Raw genomic sequence first — 24,957 nt, 5'->3', positions numbered from 1 at the left:
ATTGTTTGTTAATATGTGCATCAATGTGTGTATGTCTATCTATGTGTGTGAGTTCAGACCCACCTTGCAGCTGCACTGGACACAGGGTCCACTTCCAGCTGGGTTAAAAACGTTACCATTAACGTAGACTCTCCTCTCGTATTCACACTCTGCAGAGACAGACACACACACAGGGGTGGGATGGATAGATAGTGGTGAAGGTTAGGAGTTAGAGTGTAAAGACTGCGGCAGGCTGAACTCACGATCACAGGTGGGACAGCACTGTCCTCTAGGCGTCACAGGGTGGCTACAACGCAGAGGAGGACATGATGCATCCATACGCTCACATGACACCTCTCCAGCCTATTGGTAAGAGAGATACATATCACATGACAACTTTCCAGCCTATAGGATAGAGAGAAACGCATCAAATGACACCTCAACAGCCTATTCATAGACTTCCAATATGTCACTTTTTTGTTGTGGCCATACTGATTCCCGACTTGAACACGTGCACACACATAGTCAGTACTCACAGAGCAATGGCAGCGGAGACAGGGATCTGTCCTGGAGGGGAACATCAACACCTGAGAGTCATACTCACACTGCTCACACCTAGAACACACACACACAGGCGAAAGATGATGCATATTTAACTACATGTGCTACTACAGCTATGATACTGGAGGTTTTATGTGTGTGTTACCGTGGGCAACAGTCTCCGGGGCGACGGACAGAGTTGGGACAGGAAACGGCAGGGCAGGGTCGAGGCGAGCAGAGGACATCTCCATTCTGAGGAGAGAGAGGAGAAACACACACACACACGTCATGGTCTGTTTTAGACACATACTGTATGCACAAATATTTGACATACAGAGACACAGAGCTCTCTCACAGTCTTACCATACACACACACTCCTGACAGCGGTCTACACTAGGGACCTGGGCTCCATTCAGGAAGTCCTGGCTGTTCATTCCACAACCTGAAACACACATAATCACACACTGTCACTGTATACTCAATTCTACGCACACACACACACAGACACACACACAGAGACAGACACACGCATACAGGGTGTCTCACCATGGCAGACTGGGCAGCAGGTATTGGGTGGTGGGGAGGAAGGGTTCCGACATGGAGGGCTACACCTCTCTGTCTCACATTTAACAACACCCTCCTGGCAAAAGTTAAAGGTCAGGACATTAATCTACAGTAAAAGTAAATTCCTGTCAGCACATGAAGCCATCTCTAGTGGATTATGAGAAATAGAAAGAACAAAAGAGAGAGAGAAAGAAGGAGAAAGAAAGGAAGCAAGTGAGAGAGAGAGAGAGAGAGAGACTCACCAGACAGTAACAGAGACTACAGGGGTTTTGTGATGGTCTCCATTTAGCTCTGTGGTGGTAATGGATGCCTGTATGGATACAACCTACAGACACCCATCACAAATACATGCATATGTTAGTAATAAGAACATATGATTGCTTCTGTCAGAGTATGAATTATACAAACCTTTACAGCGAGCGCAGCACTCTCCATGAAGTGTCTCCTGTTCAGAGCAGTCGAGGGGGGGACAGGAAGGTGGGGAACACACCATACTACCCTCCTAGCACAACCCACAGAAAGAGCAAAGAATCATAATTTAGTCAATGTATGTAAGTGTTGAAGTGTATGTTGGTACGTACTGTGTGTCAGTGTATGGCAGACATATTCACCTTGCAGGTGCAGGTCTGGCAGCCGTCGATGGTGTTGATAGAGGAATTATAGGGACGACCGTCCAACTTACACCCTACAGACAGAAAGAGAGAGAGGTTAGGGAGGTGTGTGTATGTTTGTTCTGTATACTCGTATCTGTCCATGTCCACATGCTAGCAAGTATGTGTGTGTATATGATGGATGTGTTTAAGGTATACTGGGGTAGTGGGCTGAGGGGGGGTGAGTGTCTAGTTGTCAGCAGTATCTACTCATCTGACAAACAATCAGACCTAAGAATAAATAATACCCTGGTAATTGGAATGTGTGTTTCTGTGATATCCCTCCCTCCCTCCCTCTTTCTCCCTCCAACTCACTCTCCCTCTCTCTCTCCGTCTCTCTCCCTCTCTATCCCTCCAACTCTCTCTCCTTCTCTCTCCCTCTCTCTGACTATCTCTCCCTCTAACTCTCTCCCCGTCTCTCTCCAGAACATCTGGCTTTTCTCTTTAGTAATGACACAACAGCATGCTGCTCATATAACACACACGCACACACACACACACACACGCACGCACGCAAACACACACACACACACACACACACACACACACACACACACACACACACACACAGATGTTTTACAGCTGTAACCATAAACAGAGGTGCCTGTGGTGGTACAGAGTTAGAGACTGCCCCGGTGAGTACATTAACACACAATTGACTTGTCACAGCAACAGTTTGTGTGTGTATGTGTGTGTGTGTGTGAGGCTGCCCACCAACTGTGCCAGGAGGCATTTCCACCACTCATCCGAGCAGGCAGGCCAACGCAGAAAGATGAAAGAGTGTATGAGTGCGTGTTTGTGTCTGCATAAGAGTGACTGACTGTGTGTGTGTGTGTGTGTGTGTGTGTGTGTGTGTGTGTGTGTGTGTGTGTGTGTGTGTGTGTTGGCTGGATGCCATCAGAAACAATTAAGAGAGAAAAGACGGACAGAAAAGAAAGATGGACAGAAAAAAACAAGAGGAGACAAAGACAGTAGACAGAGAGGCTGGGGAAAGAAAAAGAAAGACTGATTAAGACAGAAGATAAGAGAGAGAGGTAGGGATGGAGAGAGAAATGAAGAGAAGACGGAGAGAGTTAGAGGGGGGAGAGAGAGGGGAGAGAGAGAGAGAGAGAGAGAGAGAGAGAGAGAGATTGAAGGCATAATATCATGTTTACAGTACATTCCAACAGGGTCGTTTCTATAGGGAACATGACAGAACAGAGACCCATTCGACATATACCGGCCTACTGTGTGTATATGTGTGTGTGTGGAGATGGAACTTGCTTGAAAAGTAAGTAACCTTTTCATTTCTATAGGGAACATGGCAGAACAAAGACACATTTTACGAATACCAGGGTGTGTGTGTGTGTGTGTGTGTGTGTGTGTGTGTGTGTGTGTGTGTGTGTGTGTGTGTGTGTGTGTGTGTGTGTGTGTGTGTGTGTGTGTGTGTGTGTGTGTGTGTGTGTGTGTGTGTGTGTGTGTGTGTGTGTGGTGAATATCATGTGGTGGGTAAACAGCTTAATAGATGAAGAGTTAAAGCAGCAACAAAGAACACTAGAAACATTCACTCCCTTTATCTAATACAGTGTGGTACATTGATTACACCTCCTGATGTCTAAATATCTCCTACTTCAGTTAAATATTCAAAGGAAGTGCTACAGGGTGTGCAGGCTTTCATTCCAACCCATCATCAAAGTGTATTCCAGAAAGAGAAAAGTGTCCAACTCCAGACTTGGTAACCAGCCTTGGTAATGAAAGCTCTAATGTCGAACTGCATTAGTTTTTCATGACAAAAAAAGCATTTTCTAGTCATCTTCCACTACGCTGAATGACATGGGCGCCGGTCAGCACTGGTTACCAGCCCTGGCAGATGACGTACGCTCCGGTGGTTGGGTCAAGCCACTCAGTAAAGCAGGAGCCACAGTTCCGCAAACGACACTCAGCCATCGGGTTACCAAGACAACGTGCTTCGTGGCAGAGGTCAGGGCAGGTCATGGGGGCAGAGCCAAGAGGACAACCGGAAAACCAGTGTAGTTCAAAACAAAACCTACAACACACACACAAACCTATGAGAAGATACAATAACAACTTCTCCTCTAAAGAGATATATTCACTACTCATTGGCTACTGTTTACATCCCCTCTCTAATTGACCGATGGTTACCTGCTGTCTGGGGTGATTGGCAGCCAAATGCCCCGTCCCCTCTGTGACATCACCTTGTGGGTGTAGTAGTCGTCAGAATGCTTCTGCCCCGCCCACTCCCGCTCCAACTGACCAATCAGGACTCGGCTCTCCTCTTGATCCAGAGCCATCCAATCCTGCAAAGGCCAGTGCTGAGGCAGGGCTGTGATTGGAGAGCAGGTTCTTGTAATGTGGTTAAGAGTGTGTTGATTGGTTGAAATTAGCTGCTGTTGGGTGTGGTAGTAGAACCGTAGGTAGTGCGGTCCGTTGTAGAACCAGTTACAGCTGTCCTTATCGTAACCGTCTGGTCGAAATCCAAATGCATCAAAACCACCCCGGTCCAAACCAAAGGGGTCGAAACCATAAACACTGTAGCCACTGTCGCTAAAGAGTTCTGACATAACCTTCTCTCTTTCTCTCTCCTCCTCTCCACTCTCCTCTCTCACCTCACTCTGCTTCTTTTTCTCCCCCTGAGTCTCCTCTTCTCTCTCCTCCTCCCTCATAAACAATCCATCCCAGCGCATCCCGAACCATGTAACATTGTGGCGGTTAAACCCATAGCGGTTGTATCCAGAAATGTCATAGCCCTCTCTGTCGATGTGGTCACGGTCCAAACCATCCCTACTGTAACCAAGCAGGTCCCAGCCCATGCGGTTGAAACCTTGTCTGTCATATCCATTGCGATTGTAACCACTGTGGTCAAAGCCATCATAGCCTTGTGCATTGTAATCATAGGTGCTGTGTTTATGGTTGTTTTGTGTATCTTGTCTCTTTCTGTGATAGCTGGCAGTGTCTTTCGCTCCTCTGTGGCGGCCCTTCCCTCTTTTGGCAAGGAGTGATGATGTCACATTGCAGGGAGCTCCGAGGGTTATGGGTACATACACCACACACAGTTGTTCCCGTGAAGACATCACATCATCAGGAGCAATGCCGAACGGCTTCATCTTGACGTGACGCTGCCTCACCGGGTACTGGGTGTGTTGGTGAGTGTGCCCATGAGCTTCTTCATGAGTGTGCACGTCTCTGTGCCTGTCCTGCCAGTGTGTCCAGAGCTTGTCGATGAAAGCGGCGTGTGAGAGGTAGAGGGGGTCATAGGCGGCCAGAGGAGAGGCCATGTGGCCCCCCACCCAGAGCCTAAATAGCCCAGACAGCCCCTGCAGAGCCTGGGAGAACAACAGGAAGTTTCCCTGGGACAGTAGCCTCTGGACGCTCACCGCGTCAGGCACAGACACCTGTTGAGACCAAGGGACAAGTCAGAGGAAAACATGACAGACAAATAAAGATCACTTTATTGACCTTTAGCAATGACATACAGTAATCATTTCATAGTGTATACAGCTTCAAAACATGAGGAAAATTGTAAAATCATGAGGCTGACCGAGGTGTTGAAGCTCCGTCGTAGACAGGGGGACCAGTGGAACCGTGCAGACAAGCCCTGGAAGGAGTGGTGGGGGACACAGCCTGAGACAGAGTTGCTCTCTTGCTCTCCATCTCCCTCACTCGCTCTATCCCTCTCTTCATCCCTTTCCATCTCGCCATTCCTCTCTCTCTCTCCATCCCCTCCAAACATCTCGGCCTGCCAGACAGCTGAGGTCAAAAGATCACCAGAGTCGACCGTCCACTCAAAGTACGGAACACCCAGTTGGCATGACGACACAGCCTGGAGCTCCTGCTCCACCACCCGCAGGAAGTAGCGCTGCCAGGGCAGGAAGTAGGTGTGGCCACCAGCCTGCGGGGAGAACTCAGCTCTCAGCTTGGTGAAACCATCCCATACACCTACACAAAAACCAACATGAAAACAAGACTGATCCAAGGTATAATAGAGAACAAATCTCAGTTAGCTATACACTTGGGTAGTAAAGAGTTAGCTGTACATGAGTACCTGGCTAGTAGAGTTAGCTGTAAAAGTGTATCTAGCTAGTAGAGTAAGCTGTACAGAGTACCTAGCTAGTAGAGTTAGCTGTATAAGTGTACCTAGCTAGTAGAGTTAGCTGTACAAGTGTACCTAGCTAGTAGAGTTAGCTGTACAAGTGTATCTAGCTACTAGAGTAAGCTGTACAGGTGAACTTGGTTATTAGAGTTAGTAGGGAGTTAGCTATACATGTGTACCTAGCTAGTAGGGAGTTTGCTATACAGGTGTACCTCGCTAGTAGGGAGTTAACTATACAGGTGTACCTAGCTAGCTAGGGAGTTAGCTGTACAGGTGTACCTAGCTAGTAGGGAGTTTGCTATACAGGTGTACCTCGCTAGTAGGGAGTTAGCTATACAGGTGTACCTAGCTAGTAGGCAGTTAGCTATACAGGTGTACCTAGCTAGTAAGGAGTTAGCTATACAGGTTTACCTAGCTAGTAGGGAGTTAACTATACAGGTGTACCTAGCTAGCTAGGGAGTTAGCTGTACAGGTGTACCTAGCTAGCTAGGGAGTTAGCTGTACAGGTGTACCTAGCAAGTAAGGAGTTAGCTATACAGGTGTACCTAGCTAGTAAGGAGTTAGCTATACAGGTGTATCTAGCTAGCTAGGGAGTTAGCTGTACAGGTATCCAGGGTTTCCGTTAGGAAGATGTGGCGCCGGACATTTGGCCGTCAGTCTTTTAATTTAGCGGACATTTGATACATTTACCAGACGCATATGAATTGGGTGCGTCACCTGATTAGGGCGTCCACCCACGATGCTTAGAATGACAGAAATCACATTTATGCTTATTCATCTTAACAGAACATGCAACTAGAAGATGCAACGGCGTGTCCTTCTAACCGAATTTGCGTGCGCACTTTGAAGATGTTAGAATAACTGCCACTTTTACTTTTCCTCAGCCAACAAGATGAGTAACGAACAGCAAAATCACTAGCCTATGTCAATCTAATATCCCCCATAGGAGAAAAGTTGACCTATTCTATTGGTCAGCTTGTTGTTCTGTGTAAGAAAGAAATAGCCTATTCCAAACAGACTCTGGGACAGTTGTGGGATGATAGATCCCAAAATTATGCAATCAGTAGGCCTAGGCTACATGAAAAGAAGCAATGAGGCTGATGCAACAGATCAGATCGTTTAGCTTAAAATGTGATAAACTATTATTTCTTCATATTTTAGGTGCAGCAACGCGCACAACGCAGTACGTTACACGCATTATTCTAAAATGTAGAAAATAGTAAAAATAAAGAAAAACCCTGGAATGAGTAGGTGTGTCCAAACTTTTGACTGGTACTGTAGATACAGTTGAAGTCGGAAGTTTACATACACTTAGGATGGAGTCATTAAAACTCATTTTCCAACCACTCCACAAATTTCTTGTTAACAAACTACAGTTTTGGCAAGTCAGTTAGGACATCTACTTTGTGCATGACACACGCACTTTTTCCAACAATTGTTTACAGACAGATTTCACTGTATTTCACTGTATCACAATTCCAGTGGGTCAGAAGTTTACATACACTAAGTTGACTGTGCCTTTAAACAGCTTGGAAAATTCCAGAAAATTATGTCATGGCTTTAGAAGCTTCTGATAGGCTAATTGACATAATTTGAGTCAATTGGAGGTGTACCTGTGGATGTATTTCAAGGCCTACCTTCAAACTCAGTGCCTCTTTGCTTGACATCATGGGAAAATCAAAAGAAATCAGCCAAGACCTCAGAAAAGAAATTGTAGACCTCCACAAGTCTGGTTCATTCTTGGGAGCAATTTCCAAACGCATTGAAGATACCACGTTCATCTGTACAAGCAATAGTACGCAAGTATAAAAACCATGGGACCACGCAGCCGTCATACTGCTCAGGAAGGAGACGCGTTCTGTCTCCTAGAGATGAACGTACTTTGGTGCAAAAAGTGCAAATCAATACCAGAACAACAGCAAAGGACCATGTGAAGATGCTGGAGGAAACAGGTACAAAAGTATCTATATCCACAGTAAAACGAGTCCTATATCGACATAACCTGAAAGGCCCCTCAGCAAGGAAGATGCCACTGCTCCAAAACCGCCATAAAAAAGCCAGACTACGGTTTGCAACTGCAAATGGGGACAAAGATCGTACTTTTTGGAGAAATGTCCTCTGGTCTGATGAAACAAAAATAGAACTGTTTGGCCATAATGACCATCGTTATGTTTGAAGGAAAAAGGGGGAGGCCTGCAAGCCGCGGAACACCATCCCAACTGTGAAGCACTGGGGTGGCAGCATCATGTTGTGGGGGTGCTTTGCTGCAGGAGGGACTGGTGTACTTCACAAAATAGATGGGATCATGAGGGAGGAAAAGTAGGTGGATATATTGAAGCAACATTTCAGGAAGCATCAGTCAGGAAGTTAAAGCTTGGTCACAAATGGGTCTTCCAAATGGACAATGACCCCAAGCATTCTTCCAAAGTTGTGGCAAAATGGCTTAAGGACAACAAAGTCAAGGTATTGGAGTGGCCATCACAAAGCCCTGATTTCAATCCTATAGAAAATTTGTGGGCAGAACTGAAAAGCGTGTGCGAGCAAGGAGGCCGACAAATCTGACTCAGTTACACCAGCTCTGTCAGAAGGAATGGACCAAAATTCACCCAACGTATTGTGGGAAGCTTGTGGAAGGCTACCCGAAACGTTTGACCCAAGTTAAACAATTTAAAGGCAATGCTACCAAATACTAATTGAGTGTATGTAAACTTCTGACCCACTGGGAATGTGATGAAAGAAATAAAATCTGAAATAAATCATTCTTCTACTATTATTCTGATATTTCACATTCTTAAAATAAAGTGGTGATCCTAACTGACCTAAGACAGGGAATTTTTCCGAGGATTAAATGTCAGGAATTGTGAAAAACTGAGTTTAAATGTATTTGACTAAGGTGTATGTAAACTTCCGACTTCAACTATATATATATTATTATATATATATTTAATATATATTTTTGTTTATTATTTTCCCATAACCCTACCACCCCTCCCCTAATTGGAGTAAACTAATGGACAACAACACTTAGGCTTTTACTTCCAGCTTCTACTGTACATACTATATACATTTTACAGACACAATGTAGTTTACAATATTTATCTTTTGTTTGTTTTTAAATCCCATTCTTCAGCTACCCTCAACCCCTCCCATCTATCTCTGTTGTTTCACAAAAGTTCTGAACCTACAGTATATACATTTTACAGACACAGTATATTTTACATTAGTTACCTTGTTGTTTTTAGTCGCAAATGTTCTTTGCATAATGCAATTAGCGGGAACACACTGTTGTCAAAAGCTCACTGCACATGCGAGCGGTTTTATGTGAGAGAGATGAAAATATCTGTTCGAAATTTAGAAAGAGGGGAGATCTAAAGATGCAACAACTAGCATGGGTTGCTAATATGACTAGGATCGTGCCTATGGCTACTGGACAATGAAAGAAAGTTGATTTGAAAACCAATAGAACATGAGACAAATAGGCTACTGGTGTCAATAGCATATCGAAGTATTTTTTAAATAATTGCCTCCACGTTTTAAGGTCAGATTTTACTTTGAAGCAAAGCAAGGCGTGCCTCATAATATTAATTAAAATATTCAGGTTTCAAACAAACAATTAAGTATATGTGTTCAAAATGCAAACATGCTTCCAGCTCATTGTAAGTTGGTGTGTGACGTGATGAAGCCTGGCTACCGTTGCCTATGCACTTGAATAGCGAATTGGAAATGCGCTTCAATTATCAGTTGAGAAATTTAAATAGTAGCTCTTTTTAATCGTGGCCATCAAAACAGTTTTTAACATACGATTGAATTTATAATTGTTGCGCAATGATTGGGCTTATAAAATAATGTTTCACTCTTGCAGTAACAAATTTGCTTTTTGAGGAGCTGTAGCAGCAGCTTGCACTGTCTGACAGATTTTCCACTCATAGGCTCTGTAGCTGTATGCTGTGCATGTGTGATAAAAATAACGACTAACAAAAATACACAAGCACCAATTTAATTCCACAAAATTATGTAAATTAACCTATAGACTGATAAGCATGACCAGTTAAATGTATTTCCATTGACTGGTATTTCCATCAATGATTAGGCTAAAAATGATTATTTACTAATGCAAATTTATTTTTTCTCCCGGCCAATTGACCGGCAGCAGTTTTATTTAATCGGCTTTTCATAATTTTTTGGGGGGCCAAAAGCCGGCTATTACTAGCTAACGGAAACCCTGAGGTATTGGGACAGTGAATTTTTGTAGTTGGCTCTGTACTCCAGCACTTTGGATTTGAAATTATACAACGACTAAGAGGTTAAAGTGCAGACTGACAGCTTTAGTTTGAAGGTATTTTCATCCATATCGGTTGAACCGTTTAGAAAAAACAGAACTTTTAGACGACCAAAAGTATTAGCACAAATTCATTTACATGTGTATTAAAGAAGTAAAAAGTTAAGTATTTGGCCCCATATTCATAGCACGCAATGTCACATCAAGCTTGTGACTCTACAAATTTGTTGGATGCATTTGCTTTTTGTTTTGGTCATGTTTCAGATTATTTTGTGCCCAATAGAAGTGAATGGTAAATGGTATTGTGTCATTTTGGAGTAACTTTTATTGTAAATAACAATAGAATATGTTTCTAAACACTTCTACATTAATGTGGATGCTACCATGATTATGGATAATTCTACATTAATCGTGGATAATGATGAGTGAGAAAGTTAGACACACGAATATCATACTCCCACAAAAATGCTAACTTCCCCTGTTACATGATCACTCATCATGACACAAAAAGTGCAGTAATTTCTACACGATGTACCGATATGGATGACAATACCCTCAAATTAAATCTGACAGTCTGCACTTTACCCTCATAGTCATTGTATCACTTCAAATCCAAAGTGATGGAGTACAGAGCCAAAACAGCAAAAATGGTGTAACTAGCTAGTTGGGAGTTAGCTGTACACAGGTGTACCTAACTGGTTGGGAGTTAGCTGTACACAGGTGTACCTACAGTAGCTAGTTAGGAGTGAGTTGTAAACAGGTGTACCTAGCTAGTTGGGAGTTAGTTGTACACAGGTGTACCTAGCTGGTTGGGAGTTAGCTGTACACAGGTGTACCTAACTGGTTGGGAGTTAGCTGTACACAGGTGTACCTACAGTAGCTAGTTAGGAGTGAGCTGTAAACAGGTGTACCTAGCTAGTTGGGAGTTAGCTGTACACAGGTGTACCTAGCTAGTTGGGAGTTAGCTGTACACAGGTGTACCTAGCTAGTTGGGAGTTAGCTGTACACAGGTGTACCTAGCTAGTTAGGAGTTAGCTGTACACAGGTGTACCTAGCTAGTTGGGAGTTAGCTGTACACTGGTGTACCTAGCTAGTTGGGAGTTAGCTGTACACAGGTGTACCTAGCTAGTTGGGAGTTAGCTGTACACAGGTGTACCTAGCTAGTTGGGAGTTAGCTGTACACAGGTGTACCTGGCTGTGCGTAGAGCCTCCTGATGGCTCGTTGGTACTGACGTCTCTCTTTTAGGGTCAGGTCTCGTATCTCCTTCCGCTGTGTCAGTTGACTACACCCACACTGCACCGCTCCACTTTGATCACACAAACACTCTTCACAGCCATGCCTGAACCTCTCCCCGTAGCTCCATGGCAGACTATGGTAGAGGCAGCCACAGGCGTGGACGCAACCCACCTCAGAGCAGCGCTGGCCGGGGGAGAAACTCACAGCCTCTCCCTCTCCCTGCAGGTCTCTGACCCTGGCCTGACAGGCTGACACAGACAGGTACTCACAGCTGTAGATGAAATCAGCATCCGTCCCGTCAAACCCACGAGCATTTTTCTCTCTCCCTCTCTCCTCCTTTCTTTCTCTCTGCTGGTCTGGCCTGGTCAGGTTGAACCACTGGTAACCAAAGTGATCAGATCCGTCCTCCTCCAATGTCCTCGTGTCAGTTATTTCTCCAAACCATGCCTCTTCATCCTTTTGGCTCCTTCCACTCTGCTCCTGGTTGGAGGTTGTGTTGTATCCATGGCGACCGTTGCCCTGGCTGTCGTAGCCAATGAGAGGGCCCGGTTTGGGCAGGCGGAAGCAGCAGGCTCCCATCATGCACTGCTCCTGGCAGGCCTCGAGGGAGAGGAAGTTGTTGTTGCTGTTTCCTGTGCAGAACAGGAAGTGGTCACAGCGGCCATGGGCGGGGCTGAAGGACCAGCGACGCTGAGGTGAACTCTGACCTCTACAGCTGCCCTCTGGACGGGGCTGCCAGCATGCCTACACACACACAGTGCCTTTTACCCTCCCTAACCCAGTGCAGCATTCTCCATTAAACATCAGGAACAATGCTAGTCTAATGTTAGGCATTAAGTACTACAAAGCAGTGGTGAGTTTCCAGAAAACCTCAAAGATAAAGTGGAGTTTTTCTCTCAACAACCTAGCCACACCAGGCATGAGAGAGTAACAATTGAGAAATGTATTTTTGACAATGAATGAAGCACTTTGTTTAAAAGACGATTTATACTTGATCCAGCAATGCGGTCAGGAGGTTTCCGTAAGGCGGGTGTGATTGCAATTGCTAAGCCTCCAGAGGATTACGGAGGCCAAATAGAGCTCTGTACGGTGACGCTGTGCAACTCCCAAATTTTGCAACAATGCATAGCTCCGTATAGCCCCGCCTTGAAATGATTAGTTGATGGTCGGTGGGAGTGGTACATCCTGTATAAACACAAACTCACTTCCTTGACAACAAACATGGAGAAATTTTATGAAAGGCTATCAGAACCACAGGAGGTTAAGTGGCAATTTAATTGGGAGAACCGGCTCATGGTAATGGCTGGAGTGGAATCAGTGGAATTGTATCAAACACATGGTTTCCATGTTGTAACGGCTGTTTTCCTCCTCTTCGTCTGAAGAGGAGGAGTAGGGATCGGACCAAAATGCAGCGTAGGTGGAATACATGAATGAATTTATTTAAATAAAGACGAACACGAAAAACATTTGGAAAATTACAAAATAACAAACGACGTAGACCGACCTGAACATAAGAACTTACATAAACACGAAGAACGCACGAACAGGTACAGACTAGCACAAACGATACAGTCCCGTGTGGTACTAACACAAACACGGAAGACAATCACCCACAAACAAACGGTGTGAACAGCCTACCTTAATATGGTTCTCAATCAGGGGAAACGTCAAACACCTGCCCCTAATTGAGAACCATATCAGGCAACACATTGAACCCCACATAGAAACACATAACATAGACTACCCACCCAGCTCACATCCTGACCAACAAAACAAAGTTAAACAAAGGAAAATAGGGTCAGGAACGTGACACATGTCTTTAATGCCATTCCATTCACGCTGTTCCAGACATTATTATGAGCCGTCCTCCTCTCATCACTGTTAAGAACAAGTTCACAAACAAAATACATCTTTATGATACCTCGTGTAGGGATTTAAAACACACCAACATGAGTTTGAACTCCTGGAAATAGATCGGGGAGATAATGGAGATAGATGCGGTAAAGAGGTCAATGGAGAGCAGACAGTGGGGGATAGAAGGATGCTGGATTGGCACACATTCAACAAATCTGATCTAACAAAGTTTATATTTGTCAAATCCGTCATGGTTGATATATTGTAACAGGCCCAGTATATGGTTACCAAAATCCCATTTGGATATATTTGGCTGATTTCGCTGCATAACATTTAGAAGTTGTCCCTTTTCAGGTTTGGAAAAAGTGGTGGTGGTAGTCAAAGTCGGTTTTAACAGTAATGCAGTTGATTGATAACGATGACATGAACATGTGTTGGGGTTGACATACACTCAAGCATTATACTCTGATTTTTACCTCAACATAGTGTGAAATACACATATAAACAATAGCCTAAATCTATGCTATTTTTGCTGGGGGGCAATTGTGAGATTCGGGATGGAGATGCAGGTCTGTAAATGCTATATGGCCACTGCAGATCTCGGATTGACCTTAAATCGACTTTCAGAGTAACTTGGGTCTCAGTCCTTGAGAGAAAAGTACAACTTTAGCTATGAAGGCTTTGGGAAACTCAACCCAGATTGTTTACCAACACAGCTCTAACTATTATACAGCACTACCCCACAGCAGATCACTACACGCTATTTACATCTCAGGAAAAATCTACAACACTAACTACTCAGCATGCAATTCTACAGCAAAGCAAAACTCTAGAAAACACAGCTCTGCAGTGCACACGCAACTCTACAACACAACTCTACAGCAGTGGTTTTTAACTTGTGGTATGCGGAGGTACTGCAGGTGGGCCTCATTTGTTTTAATTTGTTTTTCTTCCAAAAATAATAACATAATGATGTTATAAACAATTTCACAAATTGTTTAACAAACATCCATCTTGGGGCCTCCCGAGTAGCACAGCGGTCTAAGGCACTGCATCGCAGTGCTAGAGGCGTCACTACAGATCCGGGTTTGATCCCGTGCTGTGTTGCAGCCAGCCACGACCGGGAACCCATGAGGCGGCGCACAATTGGCCTAGCATCGTCTGGGTTAGGGGAGGGTTTGGCCGGCCAGCTGTACGACAGATTGGTGCGGCTGGCTTCCGGGTTAAGCAAGCAGTCTGTCAAGAAGCAGTGTGGCTTAGTGGGGTTATGTTTCGGAGGACGCATGGCTCTCGATCTTCGCCTCTCCTGAGTACGTACGGCCGTTGCAGCGTTGGGAAAAGACTACCAATTGGATATCACGAAAAAGGGGTACCCCCCCACATTTTTTGTTTTTGTTTTACATCCATCTGTAATAATAGGCCTTTAATCTGTTACATTCGCTGTAAAAATTTACTCTAAATTTGACTGCTAAGATATTTTATGTTTAATTTCCCCGGAAAGGAAAAAGTTGTGAATCGCTGCTCTACAGTACTCACACACATCTCTAGAAAACACACAGATCTGCAGGACACAGGAAATCACTACGACACACACAACTCTAGAAAACACACAGCTCTGCAGGACACAGGACAACTCTACAACACACACAACTCTAGAAAACACAAAACTCTATAAAGTGGTGTCCAAACCTGTCAGAGTTCTGACCCACCTCAAGCCTGTCAAATGTTCTGCTGACCTGTCAGATAAACCAAGCAGCCACAAGGATCACACAAGAATCACACCAACACACTCCACTAGTATGGTCAAGTTTTGTCTAGTCTAATACACTAATCTAGAATAGTTTAAATGTCTATTATATGTGGTAGTACCTGTGTTAGCTGTGTTTCACAGTATGTCCCGGTGGTATAGGGGGGGCAGAGGCAGCGGAACCCAGCAAGGTCAGAGGTCAAAGAGACACACACACCCCCATTACGACAGGGGCGGGATTCTGGGGGGGCAGCAATGTATGCCTCTGTTTGTTTAACACATTGGATGCTTGTGTGGGTGAGTGTTGTTTGTGTCTTGTGCATGTGTGTGTGTGTGTGTGTGTGTGTGTGTGTGTGTGTGTGTGTGTGTGTGTGTGTGTGTGCAGTGTTTCCCCATATTCATAAATCGTTGCCGCCACTCCCAAAAAATCTGATACTAAAACCAGATATACACTATAGTGCCTTTGGAAAGTATTCAGACCGCTTGACTTTTTCCACATTATGTTAGGTTACAGCCTTATTCTAAAATTGATTAAATCATTTTTCCCCCTCTTCAATCTAAGCATAATACCCCATAATGACAAAGCAAAAACTGTTTTTTATACATTTTTGCTAATTTATAAATAAAAATAAAACTGAAATATCCCCATTTACATAAGTATTCAGACCCTTTACTCAGTACTTTGCTTAAGCACCTTTGGCAGCGATTAAAGCCTAGTGTCTTCTTGGGTATGATGTTTTTACAAGCTTGGCACACCTGTATTTGGAGAGTTTCTCCCATTCTTCTCTGTAGATCCTCTCAAGCTCTGTCAGGTTGGATGGGAAGCATTGCTGCACAGCTATTTTCAGGTCTCTCCAGAGATGTTTGATCGGGTTCAAGTCCGAGCTCTGGCTGGGATACTCAAGGACATTCAGGGACTTGTTCCGAAGCCACTCCTGCATTGTCTTGGCTGTCTGCTTAGGGTCGTTGTCCTGTTGGAAAGTGAACCTTCACCCCAGTCTGAGGTTCTGAGCGCTCTGGTGCAGGTTTTCATCAAGGATCTCTCTGTACTTTTCTCCTTTAATCTTTGCCTCTGACTAGTACCAGTCCCTGCCGCTGAAAAACATCCCCACAGCATGATGCTGCCACCACCATGCTTCCCAGTAGGGATGGTGCCAGGTTTCCTCCAGACGTGACGCTTGGCTTTCAGGCCACAGAGTTCTATCTTGGTTTCATCAGACCAGAGAATCTTGTTTCTTATGGTTTGAGAGTATTTAGGTGCCTTTTGGCAAACTCTTTAGTTGCCTTTTGGGCCTTTCACTGAGGAGTGGCTTCCGTCTGGCCACTCTACCATAAAGGCCTGATTGGTGGAGTGCTGCAGAGATGGTTGTCCTTCTGGAAGGTTCTCCCATCTCCACAGAGGAACTCTAAAGCTCTGACAGAGTGACCATTGGGTTCTTGGTCACCTCCCTGACCAAGTCCCTTCTCCCCTGATTGCTCCAGCTCTAGGAAGAGTGTTGGTGGTTCCAAACTTCTTCGATTTAAGAATGATGGAGGCCACTGTGTTCTTGGGAACCTTGGGACATTTTTTGGTACCCTTCCCCAAATCTGTGCCTCGACACAATACTGTCTCGGAGCTCTACGGACCGTTCCTTTGACTTCATAGCTTGGTTTTTGCTCAGACATGCACTTTCCAAATCATCTCCAATCAATTGAATTTACAACAGGTGGACTGCAATCAACATCTCAAGAATGATCAATGGAAACAGGATGCACCTGCGCTCAATTTCGTGTCTCATAGCAAACGGTCTGAATACTTATGTAAATAAGGTATTTCAGTTTTTATGTTTTTGCCTTTGCCATTATGAGGTATTGTATGTAGATTGCTGAAGACTATTTTATTTTCTATCAATTTTAGAATAAGGCTGACACATAACAAAATGTGGAAAACGTCAATGGGTCTGAATACTTTCTGAAGGAACTGGAAAGTATATAATGGAGCTACATATTTTAAATAGGATCATCTTTGAGAACTAACAATCACTAAAATAAAAACAAACCAAAAATGTCCTGGCATGGGGCCCCCATTGATTTTGTTATATGTTTGAGTGACTTAGATAACATAAGAACATGGCAAAATCCACAGGGCACACACTGGTTGAATCAACGTTGATTCCACATCATTTTAATGAAATGACATTGAACCAATGTGGAAATACATTGAATTGATGTCTGTGCCCAGTGTGAAACCATGGCAAAATGTGTAAAATTGCAAGAAATTTGCTTTAAAACAGCATTTTTTCATCTTAGCCCCATGAAAAATGTGTAGAATTGCAGGAAACTAGCATTAAAACTGTGAAAATGTATCTCTGCCCCATGGCTAAATGTGTAGATTCCTCACCACCCGCACTTCCTTTGCCACTGCTGCTGAAACAAATCTTAGTGGGAAACACTGGTATGCCTGTGTTTGTGTGTGTGCAGTACGGTACCGACCGTCAGTAGGAGCAGAGCAGGTGACCTGTCCAGAGGTGCAGGTACAGAATGTGTTCCGGTGCGTCTCCCAGCGATCCCCCTCCTCCACCTGTCTCCCCTCCCACACACACCCACGCCTCACACACTCACACCCCTCCAGATACTGCACACGCGCCTGCAGGTCCACATTCTACACACACACACACACACAGAGACACACACACAGAAATACATAGTCAATAGTCAGTCTTGCGTGAATAAGGATGAGTATACCTCAATTGCCCATTGAAATCTTTAAAAAATATCACATTATAATACATGACTTTGCTGTGGCTACCTGGGCCTTGACCATGTCCAGCATGCGTTCCAGGCCCTCTAGCCTCTCCTCCAACCCCCTCAGCCTGTCCTCGCCCTGGGACTGAGAGACAGGTCTCACCCCATGGGGTGCTGGAGGACCCAGAAACACCCCACCCCTCTGGGGCTGGTCGCCCTGGGGATGATGGGGGTGGAGAGAGGGGTTATGTGGCTGGTAGTTGGCTATATCCTGCTGAGGTTCCAGCCCAGGTCCACTGTCAACCCTGTCTACTGGAGCAGAGTTATTGAGCTGGGCATGGGGAGGGCCATGCAGAGAATCTGAGAAAGAGGGGAAGGGTGAGGGGAGAAGAACAGAGAAAGAGAGTGAGTGGGGGGGGGATGAGGGGAAAAGGGAGCGAGAGTGAAAGAGGGGGTGGGGGGAGGAAGCCAGTAATCAGTTGATCTAATACAAAAACAGTAGTTAATCCGTCTGAAAATGTGAATTAACAGTTACTCTAAACTTAGAACTCATAAATAAACAACCTATAGGAAGTAGCTGGGGGACCACGGATAATATCTAGTCCCCAGAGCCCAGAGCGCACACACGCACGAGCAAGCACAAGAGGACACACACACACACACGAGCACACATGCCCACACACACACAGCATATGTTTTACTATCCTTGTGGAGACCTAACATTTATTTCCATTCAAAACACTATTTTCCATAACCCTAACTCCTAACCCTAATTCTAACCCTAACCCTAAACCTAACCCTAAACCTAACCACTAAGCCTAAAATATCCTTTGTCCTTGTGGGGACCTGGTAAATGTCCCACGAGGGAGAATTTTCCTTGTTTTACTATTCTTGTGGGGACTTTTGGGGATTTCCACGAGGATACTAATACAAGCCCCCCCCACACACACACATACACGTACGTCTTTCTGTGATTGGGTGGTCTGGCCTCAGGGTGGTCCTGTCAGAGTGAGGTCAGAGAGGACTAGAGGTCAAAGAGGTCAAAATTCATGACCCTGTTCCAGCCAATCATAATGGCTAGATTATTATATGACAGGGAGTGTGAGGAGCTGAAGGAGGGCTAATACTCCAGTAATAGATTAGTACACTCAGTTCCTCATTCATAGAGAATGACACGGACTTGTCTTAATGGCAAAGTAGCCATAAAACCAGTAGCCAGGTTAAAAAACCTGTACCTGTAATGTTGTCACATTGCCACGGACGCCTCTGATACGCTCTGGTAGAGATCTCAGCTGTCTGCACATAACCCTACAAAGAGATAGTGATGGAGTGATAGAAGGGGGGAGAGAGAGGGCGAGAGAGAGAGAGAGAGAGAGAGAGAAAGAAAGAGAAACCGTTATCGAGCGCATACTTGCATGTGTGTACATGTGAATATGTATATGTGTTAAATGAGAATTATCTGTTAATTGAATGATTAGAATATTCCGCCCTGAAACATATAATTGTATGGAATTGATTAGAATGTATAAAATCATAATCAATAAATGTGTAGTCCTAGTCAGAGTGCAGACTGAGTAATATAATTAAATTGGGTTATGTACCTGGAGAACATAATTCTCTTATCAGTATGCGAGTGTGTTTACTCACAGTGAACTTGCTCTCCATGTCACCCTGTGTGCTGGCCAGTGTGATGACTAGGTCTGGGGGCAGCTGTAGTTTGACTCTCTCCTCTTTGTCTCTCTGTATAACCACTGCCTCTCTACAGTCCACAAACAGAGACACACGGCCAGCCTCCAGGGCCAGGGCCAACCGCACCCAGCCTCCCCCAGAGAAGGGACTTCCTCCTGGGAACAGGACACTGGCAAGTTCCTGGCCTTCCGAGCCAGCCTGGTGGTCCAGACGCAGAGATTTGGAGCGGGTAGAGGAGTAGAGTTGGAGGAGGGGCGAGGAAGAGGAGGAGGAGGAGAAAGAGAGCAGATTGCCACTGGAGTCTGCACCCTGACGTCCCATCAGGTGAATTCCCAGACTGCCTTGCAGTGAGGAAACAAGGTAGTGGGAGTATTGTTCGGGAAGGGTCAGGTGAGGTGAGCGGGGGCGCAGTTTGTAGGCCTGGGTTCCAGGCCACTTCCCCTGGACTTTGGATACACCCTTTAAGGGGCGGGACATGTTGAGAGCCTCCAGTAGGTCGATCACTGAGGGACAGACAAGACAATGAATGAGAATTGACAGAAAGATCAACAAGCGAGCCAATCAAAATACACACACACATATACACACACACACACTGTCAGGTTGGCTAATACACACTCATGCTTCAGACCATGTCTGATGCGACATGATAAACAGATTTTTGGGTCTGAAAGAGACAGAGCCACCAGAAAACATGTGGCGAGACAGATTTTGCCCTTGTACTTTTCAATCTGGTGGGGCGCCTCCACACCAATTTCAAAGCAGCATCCCCGAATGCGTTTATCAGACATTAATTAGTTCACATCATAGAAAAACGTTTTGCAATGGAAAAGAAAGCAGGTAACCCCCACGCTCGTTGCGACAGGTGGATTCACAGTGGTCTCCTAGCTACAGCCTATACAGAGCCTCATCAACTACGCCTTTAAACAACTGTTCGTTTGCACCAGAACCTCATTGTTTAACTCTGCACTTGGTTTCTTTCTTCGATCACGCTCCTCTCCGGTCTGTGGAATCTGACTTTGCGGCTGTGTTACCTAGTGGAAGAAACCCTCCTATCCTGCATGCCTGGTTGCCTGCCTTATGAGAGAGCAAACACAAATGTTCATGGTAAATTGCAGTTAATAAAAGCAGTTTAATCATCCTCTAAAACTAGGTAGAATGGTCCAGTCTATAGCTAGCTAACACAACTACTAACGTTAGCTTTAGAGTAGCCTAGCTAGATAGCTAGCTAGCTAACATTAGCAGCTATGTTGATACAATCATGCAGCCAGCTGCTAATGTTAATAATTTAGACTAACTGAATAAATGTGTTTGGCACAGGATAACGAAGATGAAACGATCTGCTGCTGCTACCCAAGGCCAAGGGATACTGAAGTTCCTGAAAAGGTTAGTCAGCCAGTTTGTTAGTCCAGTAATGTTTGTTGGCATATTATTTTATTTCCACTACTTGTAATTTTTTACAAATGTTTGTGGTGCAAATTTCACTGTCTTAAAAGTAAAAAACTTAAAACTTCCGCCACAGAGCAGTCTACACAGACAATATAAACGCATTTGTCCAACCATAACGGATTGATGGCTAATGCAGAAAGAGATCATTTATTTTCTAGCACCACCATAACTTTCCCATATATAGAGAGACAGCCATAACGGTGTCAGTCTTTGATCTTCTTGGCCTTCCTGTGACACCAGGTGCTGTAGATGTCATGGAGGGCAAGCAGTGTGCCCCTAATGATGTTGTGGGCTGACCACACCACCCTCTGGAGTGCCCTGTAGTTGTCTGTGTGAAGGGACCATTCGGTCATCAGTTATGTGCACGCAGAGGAACATAAAGCTTTTGACCGTTTCCACTGCGGCACGTCGTTGTGGATGTGGGGGTGCTCTCTCTCTCTGCTGTGTCCTGTAGTCCACGATCAGCTCCTTTATTTTGTTGACGTTGAGGTAGAGGTTATTTTCCTGGCACCACTCCACCATGGCTCTCACCTCCTCCCTGTAGGCTGTCTCGTCATTGTTGATAATCAGGCCTAGTACTGCTGTGTCGTCTGCAAACTTGATGATTGAATTGGAGACGTGCGTGGCCACGCAGTTATGGATGAACAGGGAGCACAGGAGTGGGCTGAGTACGCACCCCTGTGGGGCACCCGTGTTGAGCATCAGCGTGGTGGAGGTGTTGTTGACCACCTTCACCACTTGGGGTCAGCCCATCAGGAAGTTCAGGACCTAGTTGCACAGGAAGGGGTTCTGACCTAGGGCCGAGCTTAGTGATGAACACTACATAGGTCTTGTCCAGGTGGGATAGGGCAGTGTGCAGTTCAATGACGATTGCTTCATCCTTGGATCTGTTGGGGTGGTATGCGAATTGTAGTGGGTCTAGGTTGTTGGCTAAGCTGGAGGTGATATGGTCCTAAAATACCCTCTCAAAGCACATCATGATGACAGAAGTGAGTCCTATGGGGCGATAGTCATTTAGTTCAGTTACCTTAGCTTTCTTGTCTACAGGAACAACGGTGGACATCTTGAAGGAAGTGGGGACAACAGACTGATTAAATATATGGATTTTACAGGCAATCAGTTCCTACAGTGAGCGCCAGGGAATCAACTTCTGGTGGGCCAAATCAGAGAGGAAGAGGTGAAGCGAGAGAGATAACTGGGCCCAAAATCTGTCTTCTCCAGCTGGTGGCATTTTATTTATTTATTTCTCTCACCAATCGAGGATTTTTTTTATGATGGTCAATGAGTGTCGAATTTGGTTAACAAAAAAATGGAATGGCTTATTTGCTATGTGTAATCAAGAGAACCATTGCGCTCTCCCAGAAGCTTGAGTGGTGTGTAAATACTACAAATTCAGACAAAGGAAGTGGTGTAATGAACGGGGGATACCTAGTCAGTTGTACAACTGAATGCCTTCAACTGAAATGTGTCTTCCGCATTTAACCCAACCCCTCTGAAGCAGAGAGGTGCGGGGGGCTGCCATAATCGACATCCACGTCTTCGGTGCCCGGGGAACAGTGGGTTAACTGCCTTGCTCAGGTGCAGGACGACAGATATTTACATTGTCAACTCAGGGATTCGATCCAGCAACCTTTCGGTTACTGGCCCAACGCTCTAACCACTTAATGGGTTCGCACTCAAAAAGATGTTGCATAAAGCTTACTTCATTATTCAATGTTAACTATTTTCACCGCATCAGGGATAGCTTTCTCAGACGTTTCGGCTTTACAGCCTTCTTCAGTGTTTAGGTACAATTTTATTTTAATTCAAAACAACATTTGTAAATGTGTGCCTTATTGCTATGTGTGTCTTATTTGATCGAATATAAGTTTTGTAATGTTTAGATTGTTACGAGTATACTGATATAAATAGAACACATTGGCTAAAATGGTCTCACCTGATCTAGCCTCCTCCTGACTGCCTTCCATTTTTTAAGAAATGTATTTTCATTGTTAGAGTGGCCACTAGAGTATCTGGTCAATATAATGGATAATCTGCGGCCAAATGGAGACCAGGACAACACAATGTCAGTGGTTTTATGACTTGCACATACTGTGTATAGTGTTACATGTAACCCTGCCTTGTTACAGAGTCCACTGTGTAAAGTGTTACATCTAACCCTTTCTCACATAAAGCTTACATAATGAATAATTGCAGAAAAGCACAGTGATCAGATGAACAAATAATACATATTCTGACATAAAATTCAATGACGTTTCTGCATTGAAACCTGTCTGTCTTTTCTTTTTCAAATCTACTGCTTAACATTGTGTGTATGTATAGAGTTAATGTGACATTATAACCATTCTTTGCATAACATTCAGCCCTGCTAAGTAGTTCACTAAACTACAGAGTACTGTATGTTGTCTATTGAAGTGGTTGTCTCTGGCTCTTTTGATATCAGATTCAGAATGAATAATAACAAGGTTTCTGGTAGTTTTAAAGGGTTTCATCCACCTGAGGCCAGGAGTGTTTCCAATTCCCATAACCCAACAAGAAAAACCCATGCCCTATAGTCATAGCACAGATGAAAAGGGAAGCTATCTAAAATAATACTTGTTTTTCATAGCCTACGGATAGGACCCAGAGTTTTACCTGACCAAGTCATGAGATCACTTTTATACCTGTGGTGCCAGATCTGGATAGAGAGGGAGACTGTGCGGTCTACACACAGTGTCGATGTTCCAATGATGTAACTGATCCTAAATGAATGCAAAAAGTAGTCTAACATTTCAACACAGTCACTGATTAATGAGATACAATGACTAACAGATCCTGGCAGACATACTTTTAATCTTATCATCAAATCATGTTACACACATACGCACACACACATACACCGTGCAACCTAACCATTGTTCTGAGAAACAGTTTTGCGGGAGTCAATATCGTATACACATACCGTTCTCATGGTTTTGATCTATAGGGTGGGCTCGAAGGGACGAACACACACTCAACACACACAGCAGGGTCTTCAGCCAGCGGACCTCCATTCCCCCACGGCTGGTTGAGAGTGTGTGAACACCTCGGCAGAAAGAAAGTTCCCCTTCGGTTCACACTTTGCGCGCCTCAAATCCGCATGAAAAGTTACTCGATAGTAGTGACAAGGAATTTAAATAGCCTAGTTAAATGCGATAATTTGACATTCAAATCGATCCATTTGAGACGTTAATTTGACAAACAAAGAAGCGCCAACAAGTTATGTCCTTATTCCAACACCGTCTATCTGAACTGCGTCCACCCGGACTTCAGCTCTTCTTCCCCGATGTCAACGAGCGATGCGCGTCACAGAAACACGAAACATCTGGATGCAGGCAGGATCTCTATCTCGGGGGAGGCTATACGGACACGCCTGGTGCATACGAGTTGAGTGGGGACGAACGGATTCGGTTTAGTCAGACGTCCTAATGAGCCCTCCACAGCTAGGTAGTTATACTAGTTTATGCTGTAGGCTAGAATTTGAAACTTGTCTGCCGAAGTCAGGACTTGAGTGTTCAGAATCATGTAGATTTGATCAGACTTCAAAAGCAACAAATGTGCTTTAGCTGTCACACTGGCTTGGTATTATCTATCTAGCTACCCACTGGGCACAGACTTCATTTCAATGTCTAGTTTTGATTGGATGTGGAAACAATGTTGATTCAACCAGTGTGGCCCAGTGGGTAGACTATCAACCCAGTATCACAGATTATTTTGAAATGATTGGAAATTCGTGACAGGCACACAAAAAAACTTTAGTTTGTAGTATACAGTGAATTTCAATCACATAAAATTAAATCAAAGTTTATTTGTCAGGTGCGGTGAATACAACAGTGGTTGTACAGCGAAATGTTTACAGGCTCTAACCAATAGTGCAAAAAAAGGTATTAGGTGAACAATAGGTAAGTAAAGAAATAAAACAGTAAAAAGACAGGCTATATACAGTAGGGAGGCTATAAAAGTAGCGAGGCTATATACAGACATCGGTTAGTCAGGCTGATTGAGGGAGTATGTACATGAATGTATAGTTAAAGTGACTATGCATATATGATGAACAGAGAGTAGCAGTAGCGTAAAAGAGGGGTTGGGGGGGGGGGCACACAATGCAAATAGTCTTATGGAGTCTTATGGCTTGG

The 24,957-nt window shown here is 44.5% G+C and overlaps 1 protein-coding gene across 1 annotated transcript in view; it reads right to left on the bottom strand.

The window, feature by feature from the left end:
• LOC120020912 (kielin cysteine rich BMP regulator) overlaps positions 1-24,090 on the bottom strand; it is a 43,158-nt gene extending 19,068 nt beyond the window's left edge. Inside the window, exons 1-14 of the mRNA XM_038964537.1 lie at positions 23,745-24,090; positions 19,313-19,857; positions 18,901-18,973; positions 17,730-18,025; positions 17,414-17,582; positions 1,696-1,769; positions 1,493-1,586; positions 1,327-1,409; positions 1,067-1,160; positions 883-962; positions 686-771; positions 516-594; positions 243-342; positions 64-149 (exon numbers count right to left, since the gene is read on the bottom strand). Coding sequence (XP_038820465.1) covers positions 64-149; positions 243-342; positions 516-594; positions 686-771; positions 883-962; positions 1,067-1,160; positions 1,327-1,409; positions 1,493-1,586; positions 1,696-1,769; positions 17,414-17,582; positions 17,730-18,025; positions 18,901-18,973; positions 19,313-19,857; positions 23,745-23,835 — 1,950 coding nt within the window. The 5' untranslated portion in view covers positions 23,836-24,090. The remainder of the gene's footprint in view (positions 1-63; positions 150-242; positions 343-515; positions 595-685; positions 772-882; positions 963-1,066; positions 1,161-1,326; positions 1,410-1,492; positions 1,587-1,695; positions 1,770-17,413; positions 17,583-17,729; positions 18,026-18,900; positions 18,974-19,312; positions 19,858-23,744) is intronic.
• Between the last annotated feature and the right edge of the window lie 867 nt (positions 24,091-24,957).

The sequence above is a fragment of the Salvelinus namaycush genome, chromosome 2, assembly GCF_016432855.1.
Source record: "Salvelinus namaycush isolate Seneca chromosome 2, SaNama_1.0, whole genome shotgun sequence".
Taxonomy (NCBI): Eukaryota; Metazoa; Chordata; class Actinopteri; order Salmoniformes; family Salmonidae; genus Salvelinus; species Salvelinus namaycush.
Note: the sequence above shows the minus strand (reverse complement) of the source record. Positions and strands in the feature narration are given on the sequence as shown.